Source organism: Caretta caretta, chromosome 11 (genome assembly GCF_965140235.1).
Source record: "Caretta caretta isolate rCarCar2 chromosome 11, rCarCar1.hap1, whole genome shotgun sequence".
Lineage (NCBI taxonomy): Eukaryota > Metazoa > Chordata > Testudines > Cheloniidae > Caretta > Caretta caretta.
In genome coordinates this window covers 43,454,980-43,480,922 of record NC_134216.1, presented here as the reverse complement: position 1 = coordinate 43,480,922, position 25,943 = coordinate 43,454,980, and the positions used below count along the sequence as shown (strand labels likewise).

At 39.0% G+C, this 25,943-nt stretch overlaps 1 protein-coding gene across 3 annotated transcripts in view; it reads left to right on the top strand.

Moving 5' to 3' along the window:
- Positions 1-316: 316 nt before the first annotated feature.
- LNPK (lunapark, ER junction formation factor) overlaps positions 317-25,943 on the top strand; it is an 86,779-nt gene continuing 61,152 nt past the window's right edge. For 2 of the 3 annotated variants that reach the window (XM_048869258.2, XM_048869256.2), the window contains exons 1-6: positions 317-448; positions 5,759-5,848; positions 10,358-10,402; positions 12,010-12,197; positions 16,964-17,022; positions 22,625-22,665. In XM_048869258.2, the coding sequence (XP_048725215.1) occupies positions 5,822-5,848; positions 10,358-10,402; positions 12,010-12,197; positions 16,964-17,022; positions 22,625-22,665 (360 nt within the window). In that variant the 5' untranslated portion in view covers positions 317-448; positions 5,759-5,821. The remainder of the gene's footprint in view (positions 449-5,758; positions 5,849-10,357; positions 10,403-12,009; positions 12,198-16,963; positions 17,023-22,624; positions 22,666-25,943) is intronic. The other variant, XM_048869257.2, reaches the window with a different exon arrangement.

Below are 25,943 nucleotides of genomic sequence, written 5' to 3'. Positions count from 1 at the left end.
TTAACGAAAAAACAACGCTGCGAACGGCTCAGACAAGCGGGAACGAACGAGAAACACCTCAACCCCCACCCGCGCTTTCCCGGCTCCTTTCCGAGGCCAGGCAGACTGCGCGGCGGAGTGCGGGAGCCCCGGGCTTGCAGAGAACCGCCATCTCGCCCCGCCGGGTGCACACCCACCGCTGCCCGGGCCCTGCGGGGGGCTCGAGGCGCCCGCGCCGCCCCGACGGCCGTTGGCACAGCAGCGGCGCCGCCCGACAGCTCCCAGCTGCGCGGCGCTCCCCTCTCACGTGATCCGGGCTCGGGGGGGGGAGGGGGAGCGGGGAGCGGCGATTGGCGGCGCGCGGCGCGCGGTGTTTGATGGGAGAGCAGCTGAGCGGTCGGTGGTCCAGTCAGCGCCGGCGGGAGACAGCAGAGACGAGAGCAGGATGCGCGGGGCAGGCCCGCGGCAGGTACTGGGGGCTCTGCTCGGGTACCCAGCGCGTCCCGGGGCTCTGCGCGGGCCGGCGGGGGGTGGTTCCCCAGGCGGCCCGGATGCCCGGTGATGGGTGCCCTCTTTGCCCCGGTCCTCGCCGCTCTGCCCCTGGAGCTTCCCCCGCAACCGGCTTGACAGGCGGCCCCGCTCCCTGGCGCGCAGGCCTTGCGCCCGGCAAGGGCTGGGCTGGGGAAGGGGGGCGGGTCTCGTCGTGTTCAGGGGAGCTAGTTCCCAGTCGCCAAAGCAGCTCCCAGTGACCCGGGAGGCTGGGGGAGTCGGGCAGGGTAGCTACAGCGTGACACGGCAGCTTGTTCTCCCTGCGCCCGCACACGAGAATTGTGCCGGTGGGGGTGGCCTCGGGAAAGCCTGTATGGTTTTGTTCCTACTCCTGTAAAGTACGGAGCAGGTGGTACAGCGTAAGGGGAATATGCTTCATAAGTGATTTGCAGACAAAAGGTAGCTGCGAGTAGCTTACATTAGTTTCCAGTACAGCTATATCAGAACAGGTAGCCTCACTGCAGCCTTAGTGTCTTTTGGCTACTGTTTTCATGGGCAGCTGTAGAAAACTAGAGTGAAAAAAGTGCTCAACCAAACCACTCCTTAATTCATTATGAAAAGCACAGTCTACTAAGGACCATTTCACAACCAGAGTGACATACCATTGTGTAGGGAAGTTCCCATATCTGGCTCAATACTGTGAATCCAGTAAACTCCTTAATTGGTCTCTTTGAAGTCCAGTTTGATCCTAAATCTGTTTTTAAAATAAGGTTTTACAAAACTTAACACCATTATTTATTTCCAATGACATTTAAAAAACTAATCAATAGAAAGATTTTTAGCAGATGTTCCTCTATAGGGTTTGCAACCCAGCACTGGTGCATGTGCTAATCTATAAGAACCTGAAACTGAAGGGGAAAAACAACTAAAATTAAATTCAGGAGTCTATTTTCATTGCTCAAACTGAGATGCAAAAACAGGCAGCCATAATGGTGAAAAACAGACTTGATTTTAATAATTTGTTTAGTAATTTAAGGTTTTTGCAACATAGATAAGGAAACTTATAAAAAAATGAACAGTATAGTCTCCAGGGCCTATCCATCCTGAAGCTTGAATTGTTTCAGGCTGTTCCACATCTAGTTGTCTTTTCTGCAGGGTTGGCTTTCTTGAATTAAAAACTTATGATGATGAAACTGGCCAAAAATGCATGTTTAAAACTTAGACTCCTAAATCAATGACATAATATAGATTTAAGAACATGATTTAGGCACCACCATATTTGAACACATCAACTGTTTTTATGCAATCTTGACTGTTTTTATAGTACTTGAAGATTTTTTTCAAAAAAAGCTGGAATAAAGATCAAATCATATTATGTGATTCTAATTACAAAGCATTTTGGGGCTTTTTAATCAAGGCTACGAGGATTATATTTTGTTAGTTAACGGTGTCTTTAAAAGATTTTATTTGGATTTAGAGAATGGAATCAACTGAATCAAGCTGTCTAATTCTGGATCTGACTTTCAAAATGGGCTTCCACATTTTTCAGTTGTAGTTGTTGCATTGGCAATGAACTGCCAAGAGAAAGCATCAATGAATTCTGGGTGAAAATGGTTTTGTCATGAAGACTGCAAACAATTGTTTATGTATACTATTGAAGGGGGAAAAAAATCCTTGCAATCATCTAATAGAATGTCTTACATACAGTTTTGTAAACTCTTAATAGTCATTAATCCCTTTTGTATATTATCTGAATTGAGGTGACTTTAAATTTTGAGAATATTGTACATAAGTGTTTCAGGTTGCAAAATTAAAGGATCTCAACTCATTTTTTGAGATCACCTGCATTTTACAAAACTCCTATTTATTATAGTAGTGTGGAGAAATCTGAAGCTGAAAATAGGACTTTCCATATAATTTTTGATACCATTTTTTCTTGAATGGCTGTTGGAGGGTCTGACACTTTTGTCATCTTTGCTTTAAGGTTAGGGTTCTATTTGAGTTCTAAAGTAAGACAAAATGCTCATATTTCAGTCTTACCTAAAGAAAGCAATCTGTAATTGCACAATTGTTGTAACAAGTTTAGCAGAACACCAAATTAAGCATGCAAATATTCCTCTGATTTTTGCTAGTTTTTCCTAGAGTTGTTTTATAGAGATGGGGCTTCCTGCTCAGTAGTTGACTGGTCAACTTCCCTTAAAAATAAATAAAGGAAAGAAAGCTTAACCTAAAACTTTCCCTTCTGCCTCATTCAGCCCTTTAATTTTCCCAACCATTCAGTTTTCACATAGATTTTCTTGATTACTATAAAGCAATGTACAGAAGCTAGTTTCTCTGGTTGAAGCAATACTGTCAACATATTTAATCTCTCAATTTAGGAATTGACTATAAAATGTTTCCACATAACTTTTATCTTAAACGATAAGCTTTGGGCATTTAAATTATTGCTTTGCCACATTGGGATAGCAAATACTGCACATGGTAACACAGTTGCCTTTTCAGTAATATGTGGTGATGTTTATGGAAGTAGGTTCTATCACAGCACTGACAATCAGAGTGAAAAGAGGAACTCTGCTCATGCTGGTGGAGACATAGAGAGGCGGAAATAAGCTGTAACTTGCTATTGGGAAGGGCATGAGAAGGAAAGAGGCCTAGGAAAGGGGAAGTTTTGTCAGGATAGATATTAGGATGTTAATGGTGTGCGTGTGTGTGTGTGTGTGTGAGAGAAGAGTGAGCAAGAGGCCCTTGGATATTCTATTTATGGAGGAGCTGGAGGAAATCTGTCCTGTGGTTGTTTGTGAAAGAGCTGCAGAAGAAAGACATGGGGGAAGAAGAGTGGTACTGGAAGGGCTGGCAGCTAATGTACTTCATGTGCAAACCAAAACAATGGGGAATGCTTAGTCTTTCAAATATAATACACGGCATATAAATAAAGAATAGGAAATTTACTTGCTTCCCTAATTTAGCTGTTCATATCAAATATCATTCCTTTAAAAATGTCTGATTTTTCAGAATAGTACATGTAAAGCAAGTCACATTTCTAGTCCATATGAACGTGTCCATACCCACATTTTGACAAGACTGCTTTCTTTCACAGATATTTGCCAAATAAGTTTCAAAATAGACAAGTGATACTAATAAGGCCAAGTTAAATATATACATTGAGATTGTTTTTGTCCTTTTAAAGAATGCAAACTTTCTGGTGAGTAATTAGACACATTGTAGCTTAGCCCTTCTTTTTTTTTTTTTTTTTTTTTTTGCAACAAAAACAGCATCTCTTTTTAAAAGTGTTCAAGAGCAAAGTGTCTGCTCAGAATGGTCCAAACATATAATACATATTTGGCATACACCGCCTTACATGTGACTGCCAAGTAGATGTTATATAAACTTTAACAAAACGTTTTTTAGCATTAAAACAAATAGATTATTCTTTCATTGTGAACTTTGTTGTAGAAGTGGCTATCCACAGGGTAAATCTAAGGGACCCAGAAAGTATTTGTGCTTTTCCCTGTCTGCAGCTCACCCCTCTTGATTAGTCATCTGGCAGCAGCAATGTTGATCTGTCCATCTGTTCTTTTCTTTAATTTGCAGTAGTTCAAATACTGATTTTTCTCAGCATCTTTAAGGATTGTTTTCAGAATCATAAGACTTAACTGCATTCTCATAGTTCTGGCTTCCATGGAAATTTTTGGTTTTCTTAAATGGTGAAAGAGTTACTTAGCACTCACTACAGCTAATACTGCTGTGGCTATGTGTACTGTGTTATTACCTTGTTCTGACAACCTCTTAAACTTTTTGAGAAGAAATCTGGATCTAGATGGAGTTTCTGTATCTTTAATTTGGCCAAAGATAATTAGTAATGGTAATTTTAATACCTCTGCTAAAATGAAGGATTTTTTCTCTTCAAGACAGTGTTACTTCAATCTCCTTAGTTCAAAAGACTTGGTACAACCCTTGTTTTTTGGTTGGGATTATTATTATTAACAGGGATCCTAGTTTTCTGAGATTTAAAAAAAAATTATCTGATAAAAAACATAAAAATCCCAGTGTTTCCCACAATTAAAATGAAATGCTGAACTGTAGTTTCCCTAGCCTTGATATATAATTATCTGTTGAACACAATGTTTTATTGATAGACTGCAGAACCCCATTTAGCTGAGCCTCCATTATTTGCCTCCTTGTATTAACTGAACCAGAGGTGCCCAAGCCCCAGTCATTGTCAGCGCGGGGCAGCTGGTGGCTCTGTTAATATGGAGAGATGGATAATGGAGGTTCGGATAAATGGGGTTCTGGTATATATAGATATGGTATGTGTATGTATAAATATACACATATACATATACACAGACGTTTATTTTTTTATAAAATGTAAAAATGAAAGATTCTCTGTAAAAATGCAAATTCCACGTTTTTCCATGGCAAATGGCTTTCTAGAATCTCTGGTTATTACAAATAGGAATTTGTAACTTTTTTTTCTCACTTATTTATAGGTAAAAATTCTAAATTGAGGGACTGAAATGGTAGTAAAATATGTAATCTATCATCTGTAAATTCTGTGTGAACCCATCTGGGCAAGCTCGTGGCTGAAGGTTGTTGGTTTATGATTGCTGTTCATTGGTCTCTGAAGTAACTTGGTGGTTATTCCATTTTTCTGTGAAGCATCCACATTATGATTTTTGCTGATCGGAATCCTTGTCAGTCTTGGCAGACAGCTGGACCTGGAGACTGACCTATCGCTGCACCATTAGAAGTATTAAAGGCCATTGCACTGTTGCTGTCTGGATTGTATATATTCTGGGCATAAAGAGAGGCCAATCTGACACTTCACAAGAGCATTCAATTCACATTAAATTTGAATTTGACAATTTAGATTTTTTTAACGTGGTCTGAATTTTAAATAATCTGCAGTTGAAATTAATGTACGGCTAATTAAATTACATGGCACTTAAATCATTCTCATTTGCTAAATTATAACGTTTGTGGCACTTAAATGAAGACAAGGGCTCTGAGTACTAGTTGTTTTGTATTTTACTTGTAGATAGATATCTCCAAAACAAAACATAAACTTGCCCACAATCTTGGTAAGCTACTTAGTAGAATGACTTAACAATACAAAGAGGTTCTAAAACTGGTGGCTGGAGTGAAGGAGTATGTGAAGAATTTGGAGATGATAGACACCCATATGCAGTGTTACTTAATTTATATTCTAGAATGCAATTGTGAAATATCACCTTAAACATCTTAAAATGTACTTTTGGCGTATTCTTAAACAGAAATGCTTTACTTCTAGCTGTGAATTCCATCAGAAGATTGTTATAAGCAACCAAGTCAACCTATTTCCACAAATTAAAAAATGGGTGGATTAGTTTCCCGATGGAGGGTAAGTAAATCTTGTTATGATATAAAAATCTTTACAGATAGTTCAGGAGACTAAAATACTTGTAAGTCTGAAATATTCTTTTCTAAATAATTTGATATGGTTTAGAATAGAATTCTGTATTTGTTCATAGGTTTCAGAGTGGTAGCCGAGTTAGTCTGTATCAGCAAAAAGAATGAGGAGTACTTGTGGCACCTTAGACTAACACATTTATTTGGGCATAAGTTTTTGTGGGCTAAAACCCACTTCATCGGATGCATGCAGCGGAAAATACAGTAGGAAGATAGATATATACACAGAGAACATGAAAAAATGGGTGTTACCATACCAACTATAATGAGACTAATCAATTAAGGTGAGCTATTATCAGCAGGAGAAAAAACTTTTGTAGTGATAATCAGGATGGCCCATTTCCAACAGTTGACAAGAAGGTGTGAGTAACAGTAGGGGAAAAATTAGGATGGGGAAATAGTTTTCTTTCTGTAATGACCCCTCCACTCCCAGTTTTTATTCAAGCCTAATTTAATAGTGTCCAGTTTACAAATTAGTTCCAATTCTGCAGTTGCTCATTGGAGTCTGTTTCTGAAGTTTTTTTGTTGGAGTATTGCGACTTTTAAATCTGTAATTGAGTGACCAGGGAGGTTGAAGTGTTCTCCGACTGGTTTTTGAATGGTATAATTCTTGACGTCTGATTTGCATCCATTTATTCTTTTGCGTAGAGACTGTCTGGTTTGGCCAATGTACATGGCAGAGGGGCATTGCTGGCACATGATGGCATATATCACATTGGTAGATGTGCAGGTGAACGAGCCTCTGATGGTGTGGCTGATGTGATTAGGTCCTATGATGATGTCCCTTGAATAGATATGTGGACAGAGTTGGCAACGGGCTTTGTTGCAAGGATAGGTTCCTGGGTTAGTGTTTTTGTTGTGTGATGTGTGGTGTGTGGTTGCTGGTGAGTATTTGCTTCAGGTTGGGGGACTATCTATAAGCTAGGACTGGGCTGTTTCCCAAGATCTGTGAGAGTGATGGATCGTCCTTCAGGATAGGTTGTAGATCCTTGATGATGTGCTGAAGAGGTTTTAGTTCAGGGCTGAAGGTGACGGCTAGTGGTGTTCTGTTTCTTTCTTTGTTGGGCCTGTCCTGGAGTAGGTGACTTCTGGGTATTCTTCTGGCTCTGTCATTCTGTTTCTTCACTTCAGCAGGTGGGTATTGTAGTTTTAAGAATGCTTGATAGAGATCTTGTAGGTGTTTATCTGAGGGATTGGAGCAAATGCGGTTGTATCTTAGAGCTTGGCTGTAGACAATGGATTGTGTGATGCGGTCTGGATGAAAGCTGGAGGCATGTAGGTAAGTATAGCGGTCAGTAGGTTTCCAGTACAGGGTGGTATTTATGTGACCATCACTTATTAGTGCTGTAGCATCCAGGAAGTGGATCTCTTGTGTGGACTGGTCCAGGCTGAGGTTGATGGTGGGATGGAAATTGTTGAAATCATGATGGAATTCCTCAAGGGCTTTTTTTTCATGGGTCCAGATGATGAAGACATCATCCATCCTGATTATCACTACAAGTTTTTTTTTCTTCTCCTGCTGATAATAGCCCACCTTAATTGATTAGTGTTATAGTTGGTATGGCAACATCCATTTTTTCATGTTCATGTATATCTTCCCCCCTGTATTTTCCACTGCATGCATCCAGCAAAATGGGTTTTAGCCCACAAAAGCTTATGCCCAAATAAATTTTAGTATTTGTTCATGATACTTTGGTCAAAAAACTGTTCTGAGTCTGAAATTTCTAGTAATCATCTATGTGCTGATTGAAAACCAATAACCAAATAAACATTGGTCATGCTACCCAAATGGAAAACTGTATAACTGATTAGGCCTGGGTTCAGAATCCACTTAGGGCATGTCCTTACTAATAGGCTGTTTTGTGCCTTACTTAGCTTTTATTGCTTTCTTTGTCCTGCCTTTGGACCTTGCTTTGAATTTCTAATAGTTAGAAATGTGGTGAAGATGACTGTCACCTCAGGGATTCCTTCAGAAGTCCCTTTCTAGATCTAATAATCACTTACATCTATCCTGATCCAGTGCTAACAGTACATAACAGATTGTGATTTGGTTGCTGTTCCTGAGCCTTTTAACCTAGGTACTAGTGAATAAATCAAGGAGAATATCATTCTTTATTTGTCTAGATGTATGTACTAGTTTAAGAGTGCCTAGCAAATATTTAAAAATAGAGGTAAATCTCCCTTCCGTCCCATTCTGCAGGAAAACTAGTATCTTTAGTTTATACATTTGTTGTTGGGATGTGTGAGGAACTTATGGCAAAGCGAGGTCAAATACATGAATGGTGAAGTCTGGTCATTCTTGCCTCTTGCAGGAGTAAGTTCCATAGTCTAGTTTGTTCTTGGTTTTTTAGCATATCTGAGTGTGTGAAAGCTTTCTTTACAAAACACTTGTAAACTGCAAACTATTTACAGCTCACCTAAATTCACTGTATATTTCTCATATGTGTTGCATGCCCAAAGAATGTCTTGAGTTTTTAACCAAAAAATACTGCATAAATCTAGTCCTCTAAAGATTTAACCTGTCAAATTTGTATAATGGATGTTTTACCAGGCCCTTACGGGTAAAATATAACTTTCCTGCTCATGTTGTGCCATCTGGCTGACACCTCTACGTGAGTTTGAGGGGGAACCAAAAAAGATAATGAACAGGTTGAGATGTATCTTCTTTTCTCAAAACTCAGTGTTTTGGAAGATGGACTCTATTCCTGAAAGAAATCCTCCTGGGAGGTGAAAATATTCTGTTTGCAGTTGCTAGTAATTTTTATTTAAAACAAATACACATAGGCAGCAATGTTCACGTGACTTTTTTGTTGGAATGTCAGGTTGGTCTCTGCTGTTCACATCTCCTCCCTTGTTTCATTCATCAATATATTTCCTCTCCTCATTTATTCCATATCCTACATTCATAATAGCTTCAGATCCTCCACAGGTGTTCTTCCTTTCACATGTACCCCCTCTCTCTGTCTTCCTCCAAGTCTCATCTATCTCCCTCCTTATTGCCGCTGTGTGTGTACACCAGATCACTAGCACTGGAAGTGGGTAGGGGAAAGGTGAGACCCAGAGAACAATGAAGGGCAGCTCTCCTGCACAGCAGCTGAGTTCTTAATTTATGATTAAAAAGTTGCTGGGGCTCAAGCAATTAGGTGCTGGAGCTCAACCAGTTTTTTTTTACTTTCATAACTGATGCAGCAAGCTAAGTTCCCTCTAAGCTGCACGGCAGTACAGCTGCCTATTAAACACCACGCAGGTGCTCAGGGCTGCAACTGGGAGAGGTTCCTCTCCCCAAGCCCCAGACCTGCTGAGGCACCTCTCCCCAGACCTGCTGTAGCCAGGGGATAGTTGCTCCTCCCCAGGCCCTGCCCCAGTCCGTTCCTGGACCTGCCACAGCTTGGGGACAGGTGCCCCTCCCCCAGAACCGACCCGACCCTGCCCCGAACCTGCTGTGGCCAGGGAGAGGCACCTCTCCCCCTTATCCCAGGTGCTGCTGCGGGGAGAGAGAGCAGGGGTGGAGTCCGGGGCAGCTGGGCTTGGGCGAGCTCAGGCTTCAATCCCCTGTCTTGGGGTCCTGTAGTAATTTTTGTTGTCGGAAGCAGTTCATGGTGCAATAAGTTTGAGAACCCATATTCTAAGGGAATGTCTACATTACAGACTTAAGTCAATGTATGTTAGCTCGACTTCCAGCCCCACAGTAATTAGCATGGACATCAACCACCACGGTACCCTCCTTCTCTTGGTGGTGGATGTCCTCCCAAGGAGTGCTTCAACTAACTGTGGGGTGGGGTTGAGAGCAAGGGCTTTCAGCTCTGTGCCGCTCCCCACCAGGAGCAGAGGCTAGCTGGGTGGGGAGCAAGGCAGGTGTAGCCTGGCAGACAGCTGGGGGCAGCTGGATTCTAGCTGCCTGGCTTTCTTGCCCATTTCAGGGCTCCAGCACCTAGCCCTGAAATGGACAAGACAGCCAACAGCCAATGTAAGTAACACAGTGTCTACACAGACACTGTCTCCCTGACTACACCAACATAAGCTCTACACCTCCTGTGGAGGTAGTTATTATGTCGGTGTAGTAGGGCATTTACATCAGCGGGACGAGGCTGTAGTGTGTACACTGACATAATTAGGTCAACATAAGCTGCCTTACGTGGACCTACCTCTGTAGTGTAGACCAGGTCTTTGTACTAGGTCTGCTGGCAGGGTGCACATCCTTGTTAGTGTGTGGCTTAGGAGAGGAGCCTTTATAAGCAGCTAATGTCAGCAGGAAATGTGCACGGAAAGTGGATAACTAGTCAATTAAAATGAGTACAAAGTAAAAGTACATTTCATTTGTTGGTTTTGAATGAAAACACCTTAATCTGTTGTCACATATAAATACTGCTGGCAGTATGTTGTAAACAGAATATCTTGGGTATCACTGTAGAGTTTGACACCTCTTTTCCCTCCCCGAAAGCAGGCAAAGGCTTCGACAGTAGAAGTGTTGGAGAAAATTGATAAGGTATGTATTTTGCCTCTGCACTATTCCTGTTCTATTTACTTTAGAAATAGACATCTAACATCTGGGCAGTTTTTTAAAATCACCAAGCTTGTAACAAATGGGGGGGGGGGGGGTTAGGAGAGGAGGTTATGTACATTTTAATTAGGGTTGGCAGAATTCAATTTTAACTTTTTTTAGAATTTTATCATGTTATCGGCGGGGGATCAGGCAATAATTATTTAATCTCAGTGGAGAGATTCAGAAAGTTAAAGCTTAATAACCATTAAAACACACATTGCCAACATCACATGTCAATATATACAAAGTAAATATCATTAAATCAAAATCTAAGTTCTTAAGCAGCATTTTTTTGCTTTGCCTGTCTGTTTATTTTGATTGTCAATGGAAATATTTTTTTTTTTTTGGTTTGTGTGCATACGGTGAAATCAACGTTTACGGATTTAAAAAAAAAATCAAATCCTTCCAAGCCTAATTGTAATGGAATTAAAATTATAATGGTGCTGATTCCAGACTTGAGCATTGATGTACTAGAGACTTGGAGCTTCAGGAGAAGGAAAGTAGAGAGCAGAACCCCAACATTAAATGATTTTGAATATTAGCACTTCCTCAAGAAATAGCTACATAACTTATAGTCTAAGTCTACATTTCAACAACTTGTAAAGTAAATAAATGTTAAATTGGCCTGGTTGGAGAATCTAATTAAGGGTAATTTTTAGGCTCTCATTTTTATATTCTCCAGAAAATGTCACTAGAACAAAGTCCTATTCATTTGTCTCATTCGAAAAGCTTCAATACAGGTTGTGTTACAACTTTTATTATAAGTGATAAAATAAGATGATGGACAGAATAATTAAAGAGACGGTTCAGTGATCTAGTATGATTCTGGTCAACGATTGTGAAAGTTGTCTGTTTATGGAGCAATGACCTGTTTTGAAATATTCCGTCAGTATTTTCATTGGTCAGATTAATGAAGGTGTGGGTAATCCTGTTGTCACTGAAAGTACAAAGCACTGTTAGATCATTCATCCACCTGCCAAAAAAACCAAAACAAAACAGTGTTAAGATATTCAGGACTGTCTTCTTAATGGGAGGGAGTACTAAAACAAAAATATAGTTGAAGTGGCTGCAATAGCTCAGCTTTGTCACAGCAGGAGATGGTACTATTAAAATATAAAAACATATTTTGAAGTTTCACAGATGCCTGTTAAAGCAACAGTACTCAAACTGCAGAACACTTTGCTGTGATCAGAAAAAGCTGGCTGGTCCCATGATGCTGGTTCTCCCCCTTGTTTCCAAGTTACTAAATTTCATTAAGGCAGCTAAAAATACACATATTCTTAATATCACTCTTGAGTTGCTGTAGTTGCCCAAGGAATGTTATCTGCTCATGAATGAAGGGCAGGTGGTCCATGCCACGGCCAATGTATTAAGGTGTAGTTCATGCTATGAACACTGTTAGATTTGTTGGACAAACAGTGTCAAGTACAGAAAGCCTGATTGCTTTTGTAATGTTTTCAGATGTCATACTGAAATGCTCGACTTCAACAAACCTAATAAAGCATTCGTTACCTTCAACCACTAGTCACTTAAAAATCCTTTATTTACAGGACATCCAGGCATTAGAAGAATTTAGAGAAAAAAATCAGAGGCTACAGAAGCTATGGGTTGGAAGACTACTTCTCTACTCATCAATTCTTTATCTTATTACTTGTTTAATTGTATATTTGTGGTATCTTCCTGATGAATGGACAGCAAGGCTGATTATGATGCTTCCATTTTTTGCATTTCCATTGATGTAAGTAAAATATGCCTTTTTCCTAACTGCTGTCTCTTTGTTGAAAGGAAGTGGAAAAGTGAATCTCAGCAGGGCCTTGGGTTTGTTTTTGTCAACCCTTGAGTTATCACAACTTGCTGGATTTTTCCCTTTAAAATAGATCTGAGTAGTTAGGCAGAAGAGTGTGGTGTAGGGTTTTTTGTTTTTTATTTTGTTTTTGGGTTTTTTTGGTGAGGGAAATGTCTGCTGGGTCTGGGTTTGGAGTGGAACTTAAAGATTTTTCCGTTCAAAAAGTGTCAACATCTGAAGATGCTTAGTTTATTAGAATGAGACTCACTCGGGTTATGTAAATCTGAACAGCCTTAAAATCCGTTTCATTTGGGTTGAAGATAAGTTTGTCCTGTTCTAAGTTTTTAAAGGGATATCATCAACTCAAAATCTAGTCCTTTAAAAAATATTTAAATTATTAGGGTGCAACAGCTACTCCTAAATTTCCCGGACTGTTTTTATGGCTTTATTATTGTTTAGGTTTATAAAAAAATTTCTCCCCCCATTGTCTGAAAGAGTTGCACAAACAAAATACTTTGTAGGTAGTCAAAGTGCTGGCGAATGCAAAAACTAAAACTGGGAAAGAAAAATGTTCCAAGTTTTCAGTTTAAGTACATTTTAGGTGCAACTAACAAAACTGTGTAAATGTTCAAGTTGAATTGATTTTTTTTTAATAAAGTTGATGGTGTCCCTTTAACGTGTGGATGAGTTTCACATGAGGAGCTGTTCTACTGGAGTATTCTTGATAGAGTTTTTTTTCCTATCATAGAATGTTAAGGAGCCCTGATGCTGTTAACTCTTTGAATATACAGTAGGCAAAATGGCTACTAAGTTGGTTTTAGTTCTGTTTGCTTGAACTGATTACTTTGCTTGTAAAGTGTCTTGTTTTCAACGTTTTGTGTTTAGTTTCAAATTTTACCCAGGGTCGGTGCAACCACTAGGCGAACTAGACGGTCGCCTAGGGTGCCAAGTGGTTGGGGGCGGCCAAAAGCGCGCTCCGGGGAGGCAGTGGAGTGGAGGTGAGCTGGGGCAGGGGGTCGCAGGGAGGGCCGCCTGCAGGAAGTAACGAGGAGGAAGGGTGGTGCACAGGAGAACCACTCCCCGCCGCAGCTCACCTCTGCTCCACCTTCTCCCCTGAGCACCGCCCCGCTCTGCTTCTCTCCCTCCCAGACTTGCGTGCCAAACAGCTGATTGGCGCCGCAAGCCTGGGAGGTGGGAGAAGCAGCGGCATGCTCGGGGAGGAGGCAGAGCAGAGGTGAGCTGGGGCACGGAGTTGCCGCACGCAGCTCCCCGGGCTGAGGCGGGGGGGCAGCTCCCCGGGCCGAGGGGTGGGTGGGAGGCGCAAGGTGGAAGTTTTGCCTAGGGTGCACAATATCCTTGCACCGGCCCTGATTTTACCCCTGCTGAAATTTAGACTTGACAGGATTTTCACCTTGGATCATCTTTGTTTGGGATCGGAGAGGCATGAAGTCTGTTTAGCCTTTTGGTGCTTTAATACAGATATTACAGCAAGACTGATTTGTACAGACTGTGGACAGCAAAACTACATGAAGAAGTCTTTTAAAATGCTTTTTGCACATGTAGTAATCTTGCTATTCATAATATGTACTAACTTGCTATATAATATTGATGTTCACTTGAAAATGGATATATATTTCATGAAATAAAACATGTAGATCAATATACATGTACAGCAATACACTGACTGAACTGATCTATAAATGAAGGCTCAAAGTAGGCTTTGACAAACAGAATGAATAGGTTTCCCCCCTTCCCCGGTAGTATTGTGAAAAAGGCTTTTTACCTAGCCTGCTATTTATGTCAGCCTCCCTCTTATACTCAAATATAGCAAATGAGTTTTGCCATTGTTCAAGGGCCTGTCTTCTACTACTAGTCTGATCTTCTAATGGATATTTTGTTCTCCTGTTTTTCTAAGTTCAGTACACATTTCATTTTTGAACGATAGGCTTTCATGAAATCTTGAGTCAGGCAACCACCAAGCATATGAATGTTTAAAATTAAATTTAGGCTCTTATGACTTGGAAGGATGTGTCTGATTTTTCTCCTGAGCCCAGTCCTCTTCAGTTTTTATCTGGCAGGTATGAATGGCAAGCAGCTGCCAGCATGTCTTCTTTCTCAGTCAAGAGGTGAATCTATGTTGAATGCCTGGTGCCATCCAGTACTAACTCTAGAGATTTTTCTGCCTTAAGCAAACTAGAAAATGTCTGCCCCCTACCCCCCCAGCCTGCAGTCACTCACTAACAGTACTGTGTTACCTCGCTTCCACAAGGTCTGAGCATGTTACGGATGCTGGTACAGTGAGCTAGGTTCTAGGAATATGTAGCATTTTTAACTTTGAAATACTTACATTTAAATAACTGAAGACTTGAGAAAAATAGTGGCACATAAGAAAGCCTCACTTCTTGAAAGTGCAATTACTTCCATTCAGAATTATTTTGTCTTATTTCTTCAGCTGAAACTTTAAATAATTTAATTCTCTGATAATTAAATTGACAAGATTCTTCATTTAACCTTTTCAATTTGAGAGCTGGAGTGGACATAATAGTCCTAAAAAAGAGAATTTAGAATGGAAACTTCAATACTAATAGCACTATCTGATTGCTCAACATATAGCACTAGGTGGTGCGGGAAAGAAACTTGACTTGGGGAAAAAATAAATAATGGTTAAAGGAAATAATGCTTCTGGGTTTATAGCATACTCTCCAAAACAATTTAAGACTCTACAGACACATGATGCATCATTGTCTCATCACTTTATAGAGAATAAGTGCCACTCACGTGACATATAAGGAATATGTCAGCAATCATTATACTACTTTATAACTGTTTTTAAAATAGTTATTAAACCATGAATTTGGAAGCGGAATGTCAGTATAGTATGCCTTTGTTAATCCTGTCTCTGTTAATGATTTGTTGTCTGTGACCTTCAGCAATCACTTCACCTAAGTGCTTTGACATCTGCATCTGGAAAATTGGGATAGTAGTTAACTAACTCACCTCTCAGGGATTTTGTGACTATTGATTGTTGTAAGCATTTTAGTAATGCAATATAAGATATAAATGCTAAGTATGTGCTTATTAATCAGCGACATCAATGTGTTGTGTTAAAACTTTGTGGAATTTTGCTTATTCTTTTTGATGCTAAACATGAGTTTGGTAACTCTTTGCTTTAACCTCATGCAGACCTCTAATGTTTATTATTGCCTTCATTTAATTCTGTGTCTGCCTTTAGATTTTTAAATAGTGCCTATGACAAACAGGGTTTTACATAAAATTCTCAGTGAGGCTTAAAAATCTACTTGCTACTAGGGAGTTGGTAGATTTTCCTGACAAGCAAAAGGCGCCAAAGTCATCACTTTAAGTAGCACTTAAATTTAAAAAAAAAAAAGTTTCTAATCCTTATGCCTGCAAGGAGAACCTTACTAATGTAAAATGAATGTAGATAAGTGCAGTTTTTCCCTCCTAAGAGTGCAGATAAACTGCTCCATTGTTTCTGCTAATATTCAAAGTCTTATGAAGCAGCTGACAAGATGTGGGTCAGAATCACTGCTGCTATTCAATTTTACAGGGCTCTGACAAGAATAATGTCAGTTTACTCTTCTGCTTGGAAAATGATTTAATGTAGCAAGTGCACAATAGCTGTTTTCTGTGGACCATTCTGGTATGACCCCTCCCCACTAACCTCCCAAATCTTCAGTTTTTTGAATATAGCTGGTAAGTCTAGTCCTCAGGTTAGTATGTGTTTGATAAATATTTCAAGAAGTAACCTGCAAATGAAGTTGTTTGCAGCAGATTACTTGAGCAACATAGTCCTTGAATTTATGATGTTTCTACATGAAAATCAATCCTTGCTTGAATCCTTACATATTCTAATATGTGACTAAATATGTGAGTGTAAAAGTTTATTTTTAAAATTCTTATTATAGGTTTTTACTGCTTTACTTTTGGAGGGTAATGTATTAAAACTTCCCCATTAAATATGACATTGTCATTGTGGCTGCTTCTTCATTAGCTCTTTACATAGTAATAATTTGTTTCATTATATTTTAATAGAAACATTACTGATATGTAAATCAGTGCTGTGATGGGAGGAAATGCTGGAGCATCATTCATAACTTCTCACTTCGTAATATATTTGTGAAGATTTTCACTACTTTCTGCATAGCTGCTAAGGATGGTTTCCTTGAAGGAAGTGATTATAGATAGGTTTCAGAGTAGCAGCCATGTTAGTCTGTATTCGCAAAAAGAAAAGGAGTACTAGTGGCACCTTAGAGACTACCCAATTTATTTGAGCATAAGCTTTCGATGCATCCGATGAAGTGAGCTGTAGCTCACCAAAGCTTATGCTCAAATAAATTGGGTAGTCTCTAAGGTGCCACTAGTACTCCTTTTGATTATAGATAATCTACTTTAAAAACTAGGTGTTACAAGGGGGATGTGACCTAGGAGTAATGTTACTTTTTCTGTTGGTGTCCTTTGCAGCATTTGTAAGAGATGTTGGAGGGGAACAATGCTACCTTTTGTGAAAGTGTTTGACACTAGCTGTTCTCTGAAACTAGAGTTTCTATTAAACCTTCAGAATAGGCTACTTGTAAACCATTTTGGAGGAGTGCTAGTCACTCCATAATTGAGGGAGAAGTTAGCTTCCCATTACAAATTTAACTATTTTCAGTTAGTTTACATTAAGACTAATAAAACAACTTTTTTCCCTTCCCCAGAATCTGGTTTATAAGAACAGTGCTCATTTTCTTCTTTTCCAAAAGAACAGAAAGAAATAGTAAGTATCTTTTCAGTCTTTTTCAAATCCTGTGGAACTATTTAGTAGGAGTGAGACTCAATATAATATTAGCTTCCCGGAGAGGAATGATGATGACCTCTTGGTAGAGGCACAGAGCTGGGACTTGGTAGACTTTTAAATTCTGTTTCTGCCACTTACTTCCTTGGAAAGTCACTTAATCTCTTTTCTTCCCAGCTATAAAATGGCAACACCCTGCCATACAGGGGTGTTGTGAGGTGTAATAGATCAATTCAGGGGCCTTCAGCACCGGTGCATCTTGATCCCTCCTATTCTCTGCCTGTGGCATACAGTAGTTCAATCTCCTGTGGATTTCATTTACTTTTGAGATAAGAATAGATGATCTAGTGGTCCCTTCTTGCCTTAAACTCTCTGATTGTATGTCAGAAACTCATATGGCCCCCTGACTAGTGTATAAGATCGATTGACTATAGGCTTCAAAAGAGTTACTACAAATACTCTGGCAGTATTTTGACTGTCTTAACTTTCTCATGCTGTGTGTAAGGGCAGAGACCGTTTATATGAAATAAGTTCTAATGTTCTTCTTTTGAAGAGACTACTGCAATTTTCATTGTTGTCTGTAGCATGGCTGTAATAGTATGCTATTAAAAAGAAACAGTGTCTTCTAAATGGAAAAGTGGGACAGGCAAGCATCATTTTCTTGATGTAATATTAATATGTTTTGAGAGCTGCCTATCCACAGCAATGGGAATTCCTGTCTTTTCTATTTATTTATTTAATTTTTTTAAAGTAGTACAGATAGGTGGCATGAGAATAATGCAGAATGTTCAATAGGGATGGCCAGAGTTCCAATAAAAGGATAAATTCTAAGGCAAAATTTAAAAACAGGCATTTGTGGCGGTGGGTCTATCCATAGTATTTAGAATTAATTAAGAGACCTAATCATTAAAGGTGAGATTGCCTTCAACACTCCTTACTGATGTAGGCAAAACATGAAGAGAGAATTCAGATTTGGCCCTGTGTTTTATGACTCAAAGGAGATTCAAGAATTGTTCTTAGGTTATTTGGAACACCTTGTAATTTACCACATTAAGCAACATAACTTTTTGAACATCTTTCCTCTGTTTCAACACTGCTTAAATATTTTAGATATAAATATACCTATAGCGTTATTTTTCAATGTGGTCTAGGATTATTTTATTTAGAGATGAAGGCGTATCAGTGTCTCAGGTGCTAATATGTTGCACTTTTTTCACTTTCTACAGTATCTGTGTAGTTTGCCTGGATATTTTAAGCTTACAGATGTTTTAAACTCCACAGATTAATTTTAATACTTTTTGTTAAACCTGTGTTTAACAGACTAGCTCAGACTTCTTTCTCCATACTCTTTTCCTTCTGAGTACAACTGTTAAACTTAATCCTAGTGACAGTGGGGTGGGGGTTTCTGTTTTTGTTCTATACAGGGTCTATGCTGGGAGGCCATGCTTCTATCTTGTCTCTTTCACTCTCACAGCAAGCTGTAGTGGGGGAGATCTTGTATTTTGCAGGGGAAGGTGAATGGTTTACATACTGCTTGATATTCTAAATGTGGCTGTTGGGGGAGGATGGACAGTGAGACTGTTGAATTGAGCCACCATCAATTCTTGTTGGAGCTTGGTCTCACTTTCATCAGACGCACGTGATGCTTTCTCAGTGCTTGGCCAAAATCAGAACGTGGAGGAGAGTAGGATGGCTGAAGATTACACTGACTAAGGCAGAGGTGATGGTAATAGGTTGTGTAGTTAGATCTTCAGGTGATGTGGTAGGGGGGATTTCAGTGCCCACTATTAAAATGTGAGCCAGGAGAATGCAGATAACTCTTCCTTCAAGAGTCCTGCATTTGGAAATACTTAAAGATCTCTGTTTATAGGGTGTCTGGACTCCATGTCACTAGTATCTCTTAATCTGTTTGGGTAGACATTTGATGTTGTTTTTCTGCTCTGGACCTAGTCTAGCCCTTAGGACTTATTTAATAAAAATAAATCCCCAAAACCCCCACACCACTGGTTCCAAAATACTGGCTATCTGGTACTGAGTCCTTGTTGTTTTCATCCGCTAAAGTTAGCTGAGTGCTAAAATATGACACTTTCCTAATCATGACTTCCAGGAATTGCCACTGGAAGGTGCTCCATGAGGTTAACTTGTTGATCACTTTCCTTTCCACTTGTAATCTGTTAAAGTGATCTATGCAATAAAAATGAATTGCCCAAGTTTTAAAAATACTACAGTGCTCATTGGGGCTGCAGTTGAAGACCACTGGGAAGTGGCACTTGGTGAAGAATGCTGCTGCTTGTCTGTTACATAGTATTAACCACTGGAACATTTGCCAATTTTTCAACTGAACTGGCATCCTGTTGCTTCTGGGTGCAGCTTGAGGAGTTGTCATTGATCTGTAAAGTCTTAAATGGTGTGGGCTATCTGGGAGGCTGCCTCTCTAGTGATTTTCTGTGGCAATCAAATTCAGTAATGGTGTATGTGACCATGGTGCCTGGAGGGGTCATATTGAGAGTGCTTTCTCAGTGAAAATGGCAAGGAATAGGGCAGACAATCTCCAAAACTGGTGGCTTATTCTATGATTAGATTCACTAAGCCAGTAGCGAAATAGCTTCTGTAATATCACACTGGTTACCAAGAAACCAAAATACAGTCCCCCTTTAAGCAATCCAGTCTTTGGCTCCCAAGTCTAATATAGCAAGAGATTACTGAAAACCGTTTTCACCATACTTAAAGTCCTGCCAATTCCAGAAGACCGGATACATTGCCCACCAGGTCAATGAATATTTCATATCTCACCCAATACATTCTTAGAGCCAATCCTTATTAACTAAATCTAAGACTTATTACTAAAAGAAAAAAGGAGAGTTATATATCGTTCAGTGTAAAGTCCTTAGGTTAGTTTCATAGCAGAGATGGTGAGACTGCTGATTTGTAAAAGTCTTTCTGAAATCAATGTAAAAGGTTATAGTCCAATAGACATCCAGGTGCCGAGTTTGTTGAACTCCTTTTGTGAGAATTCCAGGGTGAACCCAGAGTAAACCTGGAGGCCTCAGTCTTGTGGCTTAGACTTTCCCTGTCAAATGTTTAAGCAGATGTGAGATAAAAAGGATCAGGCCCGAAGCTTCCTTTATAGTTCTTTAGCAGGCTTATAGCCTCTTGACAGCGATCGTCACAGAAGGGCCTTCCTTGGATGAAGACTAGGTAAGGTATATTGTTGCTTTGAAGCTAATCGTATGCTTCCTATACATACATAGGTAACTAGTTTGTATTAATTGACATAAGGCAATTAACCATTCAAGCTATCAAGGCAGTTCATTATAGCATAGACAATGTAAGCTGAAGACGAAGTAAATAACATTTAGTTCCTACAATACGTTACATCTTTAGTCTTTGATTCAGTAGAATACAGTAATGAATCATTAAAAGATAGAAACAGGATTTTAGCATCTACAAACTAATTAGATCACATTGTTAAACTTCTAACAAGATATAGGTAAACACAGACAAATAGTATCTATTCTTGATTCTCTAACAATACAGGCAAAAATGTTAAAGATTCAAGTCTGCTTAACATGGCTTTATTAACTATCTACAAGGAATGGCCCTGTTTACCATTTCAGTGCCTCCTGTTAAGTTGTTATGGATCACACATAGGGTGACCAGATAGAAAGTGTGAAAAATCGGGACAGGGGAAATAGGTGCCCATATAAGAAAAAAGCCCTAAATATTGGGACTGTCCCTATAAAATCGGGACATCTGGTCACCCTAGTCACACACCAGTTCACTAGTCTGTCAGTGTCACAGTGTGTGAGCAAGCGGCCTTAATATTTAATCATATGGGGCTCTATGACTCTGGAAACTACTTCTCCCCGCTGGCCCAACAACAGTGGGTCTCTAGGCCTTGCACCATACCCTATTGCTCTTTTCTGAGGACGAGGTAACTGGATTGGTGATAGCTGTCTCTTTGTATAAATTATTTTAAATTATGGACGTATGCCCAATTTATACATTTTGGTGCATGTTATAAATTAACAAATAAAATATCCTTGCTGTGATGAAAGAAGCCTACTAAATCAGCAAGAATTGCAATGTTGTCTGAGAACACAAACACTAATGTAAACCCTTTTTTAAAATTTTGACTAACAATTCATAGATAATGCAAAATTATTCCAGACTTCTTCTTTTATGAATTTGTGATGGCCTAAATAATGGTTATGTAATCCCATAATTTTAGTTTCTTCTTCACCATAGCCTTTTCTCAGTTATGTACTATCTTTGTGAAAAACTGATGCTGACAAAATAAATTTTGAGCCCACAAAATGAGCTGTACCGAGGAAGCTGGATTCAGCTGTTAAATAACACTAAGGGAGGAAAAATTAACTGTAAATACAGTTATATTTTTCTGCTTGTTAGAATGTCTTGTTGACCTATAAAGGAAGTAGCAGAGAATTGGTAGTATCAAGGGAATTCATTCCCTTACTTTGCAGACACCGGCTTATTACAGGAAGTTTTCCATAAGTACTGAACTACTAGAATTGACTTTCAGGAAAAATCCCACATGCATTTGACTTAATTTTTTTTCTTTTAGAGATAAAGGTTAGATGTTATGCCTACTGGCTGTAACGCTGTCCCTTCTATTCTGTAGTAGTGAGATGATCTTCTGGTAGTTTTGTTATATTTTGGAAATGCTGTCAGGATGAGATATATATATCTCATTGGTAAGTTTGGAAATGGTCTAGTATTTGCAACTAGCCTGCATGAGACTTGCATAAAATATATTAGAGACACAGGTTGGGTGAGGTAATATCTTTTATTGGACCAAATGGTGAGAGAGACAAATTTTGCTAAACACTAAAAATCATGGACTGAATAGAGATGCTGGATTTATGGCTTATTACAACAATTTGTAATCCCCTAACCCCCAAGACTGGAGAGTTGTTAATGGGCCACTTCACCGTGAATGGTCCCTCGAAATATGTGTTAACTCCTTATTCTAAATAGTCTTTTCCACCTCCTATTTAGCTGTGACACTCTGAGTACATTTCACAGATCTGAAGAAGAGCTCTGGGCACTCTCGAAAGTTTATCCCTCTTACTAACAGAAGTTGGTCCAATAAAAGATATTACCTCACCACCCTCATCTCTTTAATATCCTAGGACCAACACAGCTACAACAGCACTGTAGAAACTGTATTAAACATGTGAATCTGGGAATCTAAAATGTTTTCTGTAAAGTCAACTGAATCAGCATATTTAAACAAATATTGCTATTGTTGCACCAATTTTAATATAGGTCAAAACAGGACTTGTGCTGTACTAGTTCGTTTAATTAAGTGGTGCTTCAAAAGGCTTTATAATTAAAACTTGAAACTGCCAATAGGTTTAGGTGGCTTATTTAAAACTCTTACATGAAAATAAACTAAGCACAAGAAGGATTTGCTAATGTACTGGGATTACTTGGGGCCAGTGAATGGAAAATATTGTTTGGCTCTCACAAGTGAGAGAAATATTCAGTTAATCTATGCTGAAATATATTTCAATTACATTTTTAATATAAAAACTAACCTAAATCTTGGGGTTTTTTTTAGGTGAAGCATTAGAAGAGCTAAAATCCCAAAAGAAAAAAATAGTGAGTAAATTTTTTTCAAATCTATCCATTATATCTTGTTAAACATTCTCTCTACAGCTCTGCTAACTGAGATTGACTATAGAACATAGTTTCCTTTCTTTCTCACCCTATCTTTTTGTGGTGTGTTTATAATACATAATTTGAGGTCTTGTCCCTCACCAAAAATAACCAAAATTGATTCTTGCATTTGAAAATCAATCTCACTTTAGTTTATTTGGACATCCCATCAAGCCAATGATCTTGGGACTGTTGGATCTACAATCTGATCCTAGTTAATCAGGGATTGAAAAATTTACCTGAAGCCCACTGGCATGAGGACTAAACCGACTAGTCAAGGTGAAAAATATCTGTGCTGCTGTGTCACTAAAATCACACCCCAATAATTTAAAAATACAGTACACAATTGTATTTAATTGTAATATCGTCAATTAACTTTGTTTGCTTGAGGTTAAAAATAAAATGTAACTTTTGTTACCTTATCTCCCTTTCTGGCTTTGTTCTATTTTTTCTTTTCTGTAATAGATTATAGTGTATCTTTTCCTGCATTGCCTTGACAGTTTCTTCTTTTCCTCCTTTCTCCCTGCAGTGTTCTCTATCTCCTTCCTTTCATTCCCTCTTCTCCAAAATCTCTCTTCCATACTTCATATTTTTTGTCTATCCTATCAGCCTCTCCCTCTCTGAGCTCATCCACTTCTTTTATGTAGCTCTTCAAACAACACTTCCAAATAAGTCTGAAACTGGCACTCGCAAGTACTTTGCTTCACCTGGATCAACACTTAATCTTAGTAGCCTGGATTTTGAGTTGAAAGAGTTCTTGGGCTTTAAGAATTCTTTCTTTCATTATAATGGTGCAATGTTGGGAACCATTCCATTCTGATTTTCAGTATGATAAGGAAGATCGTTGTTCACTTATGCAAAGATTACACTTCATTCTTCTACATTGTGCTATCAAGCATACACTTAAGTGCTAATCATTTGGCTTTGGAAAGAGACTGTCACCCAAGACACTAGACTCCCTTCATAATTTGGTCCTCATATATTTTTCTCTCCAAGTTACTTAGAATCTCTTTGCTCCTGTGGACTTTATGTCCAAGGTATGGAGATGCTGTCTCAGCAGTACTTCTCTAATCTTAAACATGTGAGGTGACCCTCTTTTTTTCAGTTGCTCTCTACTATTTGAATTCTTCTAATGTGGTCTGATTTGATATGACAGCAGCCAAGCGGGTGGCAGAACTAGAAGCCCCGAATCTTTTCTCCATATGTGCATCAGCCATAACTACAATAGTGTCCTTACAAAAATGCTTCCTTACTGTTTGGTAGCTTAATTCAACCAAATATGGAAATGAAACTGCAAAAGCTGTGAATATTTGTTTGAAACAGATTATCCTAAAACTTTCTGCATTATATCACTTTATGATGGACAGAAGGAGGGCCAAATAATCCATATTTTTATTCTTTCCTACTTAGAAATCAATTATCTAAGAAGCCTAAATGTTTCAGGACATGTCACTAGCATGCTGTATTAAGGCAAGATCTCCAAAAGTGTGTTTTGGACTCATGCCTCCTCCAGTGATATCTGTAAGACAGTCAATTGTTTGGAGGGAAACAGCATAAAGCAGATAGCAGTACCTGTCCATTACAGGGAAAGGTGACCTTACTCATCTTCCACTCTGTTTTCCTTTTTACTGATGTGGGGGTTAAATTGAAATAAAATAAACAAGTTAGAGGTAACTGTCCCAATATCCTAGTGAAATCACATCTAATTCTCCTCCTTTGCATATTTAGAGATCTGTATCTGTAAACTGACACTAGTAGGGGACCCATTCAATTAGAGTGGTGGTGGAAGAAAGGGGAGTTCACTTTTTTTCTTCAGAATGGCTTAGATGCGACTGCCCGTTACGTTTTTTTTTAAATCTCCCCTCAGGAAGATTACATTACAAGTGGACTGTCCAAACAAGTGCTAGTAGATACAAACAAATAACAGGAGAGTTTCTGAACACTTATTTTCACTCTAAAACTTTCTGAATGTCAGTAAAGCTGCTTGACTTCCTGGAAGCAAAAGTAGTCTTAAATTCTAGTACAGTAAAAGGACTAGTGAGGCTGAATTTTGATTAGTGTACTGTTTTACTCACTTTATTATGATGAAGGTACAACAACAAATTTAAAATAGGAGTAGTCTATTCAGTGCAAGAAGTTTAGAATCTGGATCTGTAGTGAAGAGTCTGGCTTTTGTTGAAGGAGACCTTGGATAAGGGAATGGATGCTACTGAGACACAAGAATGAGGGTGGAATGGTGGGTATGTGGAAAACAACTGAAATCTGGGCATTTCGGCAAACAAGCAACGTTTCTTTAAGGTTGAAGTCTGTGACAAGACAAATGTTCTGCAGCCAGTATAGAAATTGATTCTTAATGGTAGAAAGGAGAGATTTCTAAAGATTATGCATGTAGTTAGTCAAGAAAATTGGCCTAGTGTGAATAAATATAATTTAAAAGTTGAATTGGAAGAGCCTAGTGTAACTGGGAAAGTATTGTTGATTGATATTTTATGTTTCTATGACTTCTTTCTTCCAAGGGTATGAGTGTTATACAGTCATTCAGTCTCAACCCCTTAGCTCTAAGGACAGGAAAATGAAACACAAATTGTGATGACAAAGGTCACATGGAACTCTGGGAATAAGAACTAACTCTGACTAATCAGTCTGCTCTAACTACTAAACTGCTGTCTCCCTTGTGAACCCAAGAAATTCAAGGAGGGGTTTCTGTTAACTGAGCTATCACCCCAATTCACTAAATATGTACCCTTTTATGTCCTCACAGCATGTAAATAGCGTCTAACTTGTTTTTCACCTCTACATTCAAATAGCTCCTTAACAAGAGTTAGCAAATCATGGTTCAAATTATACTCTGTTTATATTTAACTAATTATACTTTAATATTTTTGTTAAGTGTGAAAAAATAGTATTTTTGGCCATACTTTACTTCTGGAATGCTTACTCCTCTAAAGAGTAACCTTTTACTTCATAGTGAATATTAGAAGGGTAAAATCATGCTTAATTTTTTAATATTGATGATAATATGTGGGACAGATCAATTGTCAGCTGACTCACTGTCTTTCGTGAAGTCTGAGGAGGCTCTTGTGTCCCTTGCTCCCAAGACAGATGACGGCACTCTTTGTCCTTCATCAAGTGTGTTTTGTTCTTGGTGCCCACCAGAGGTACAGAGACACTCCAGAGAAAGATATCTTTGGAGTACTTATGGTTGTGGTCCTATGTCACAC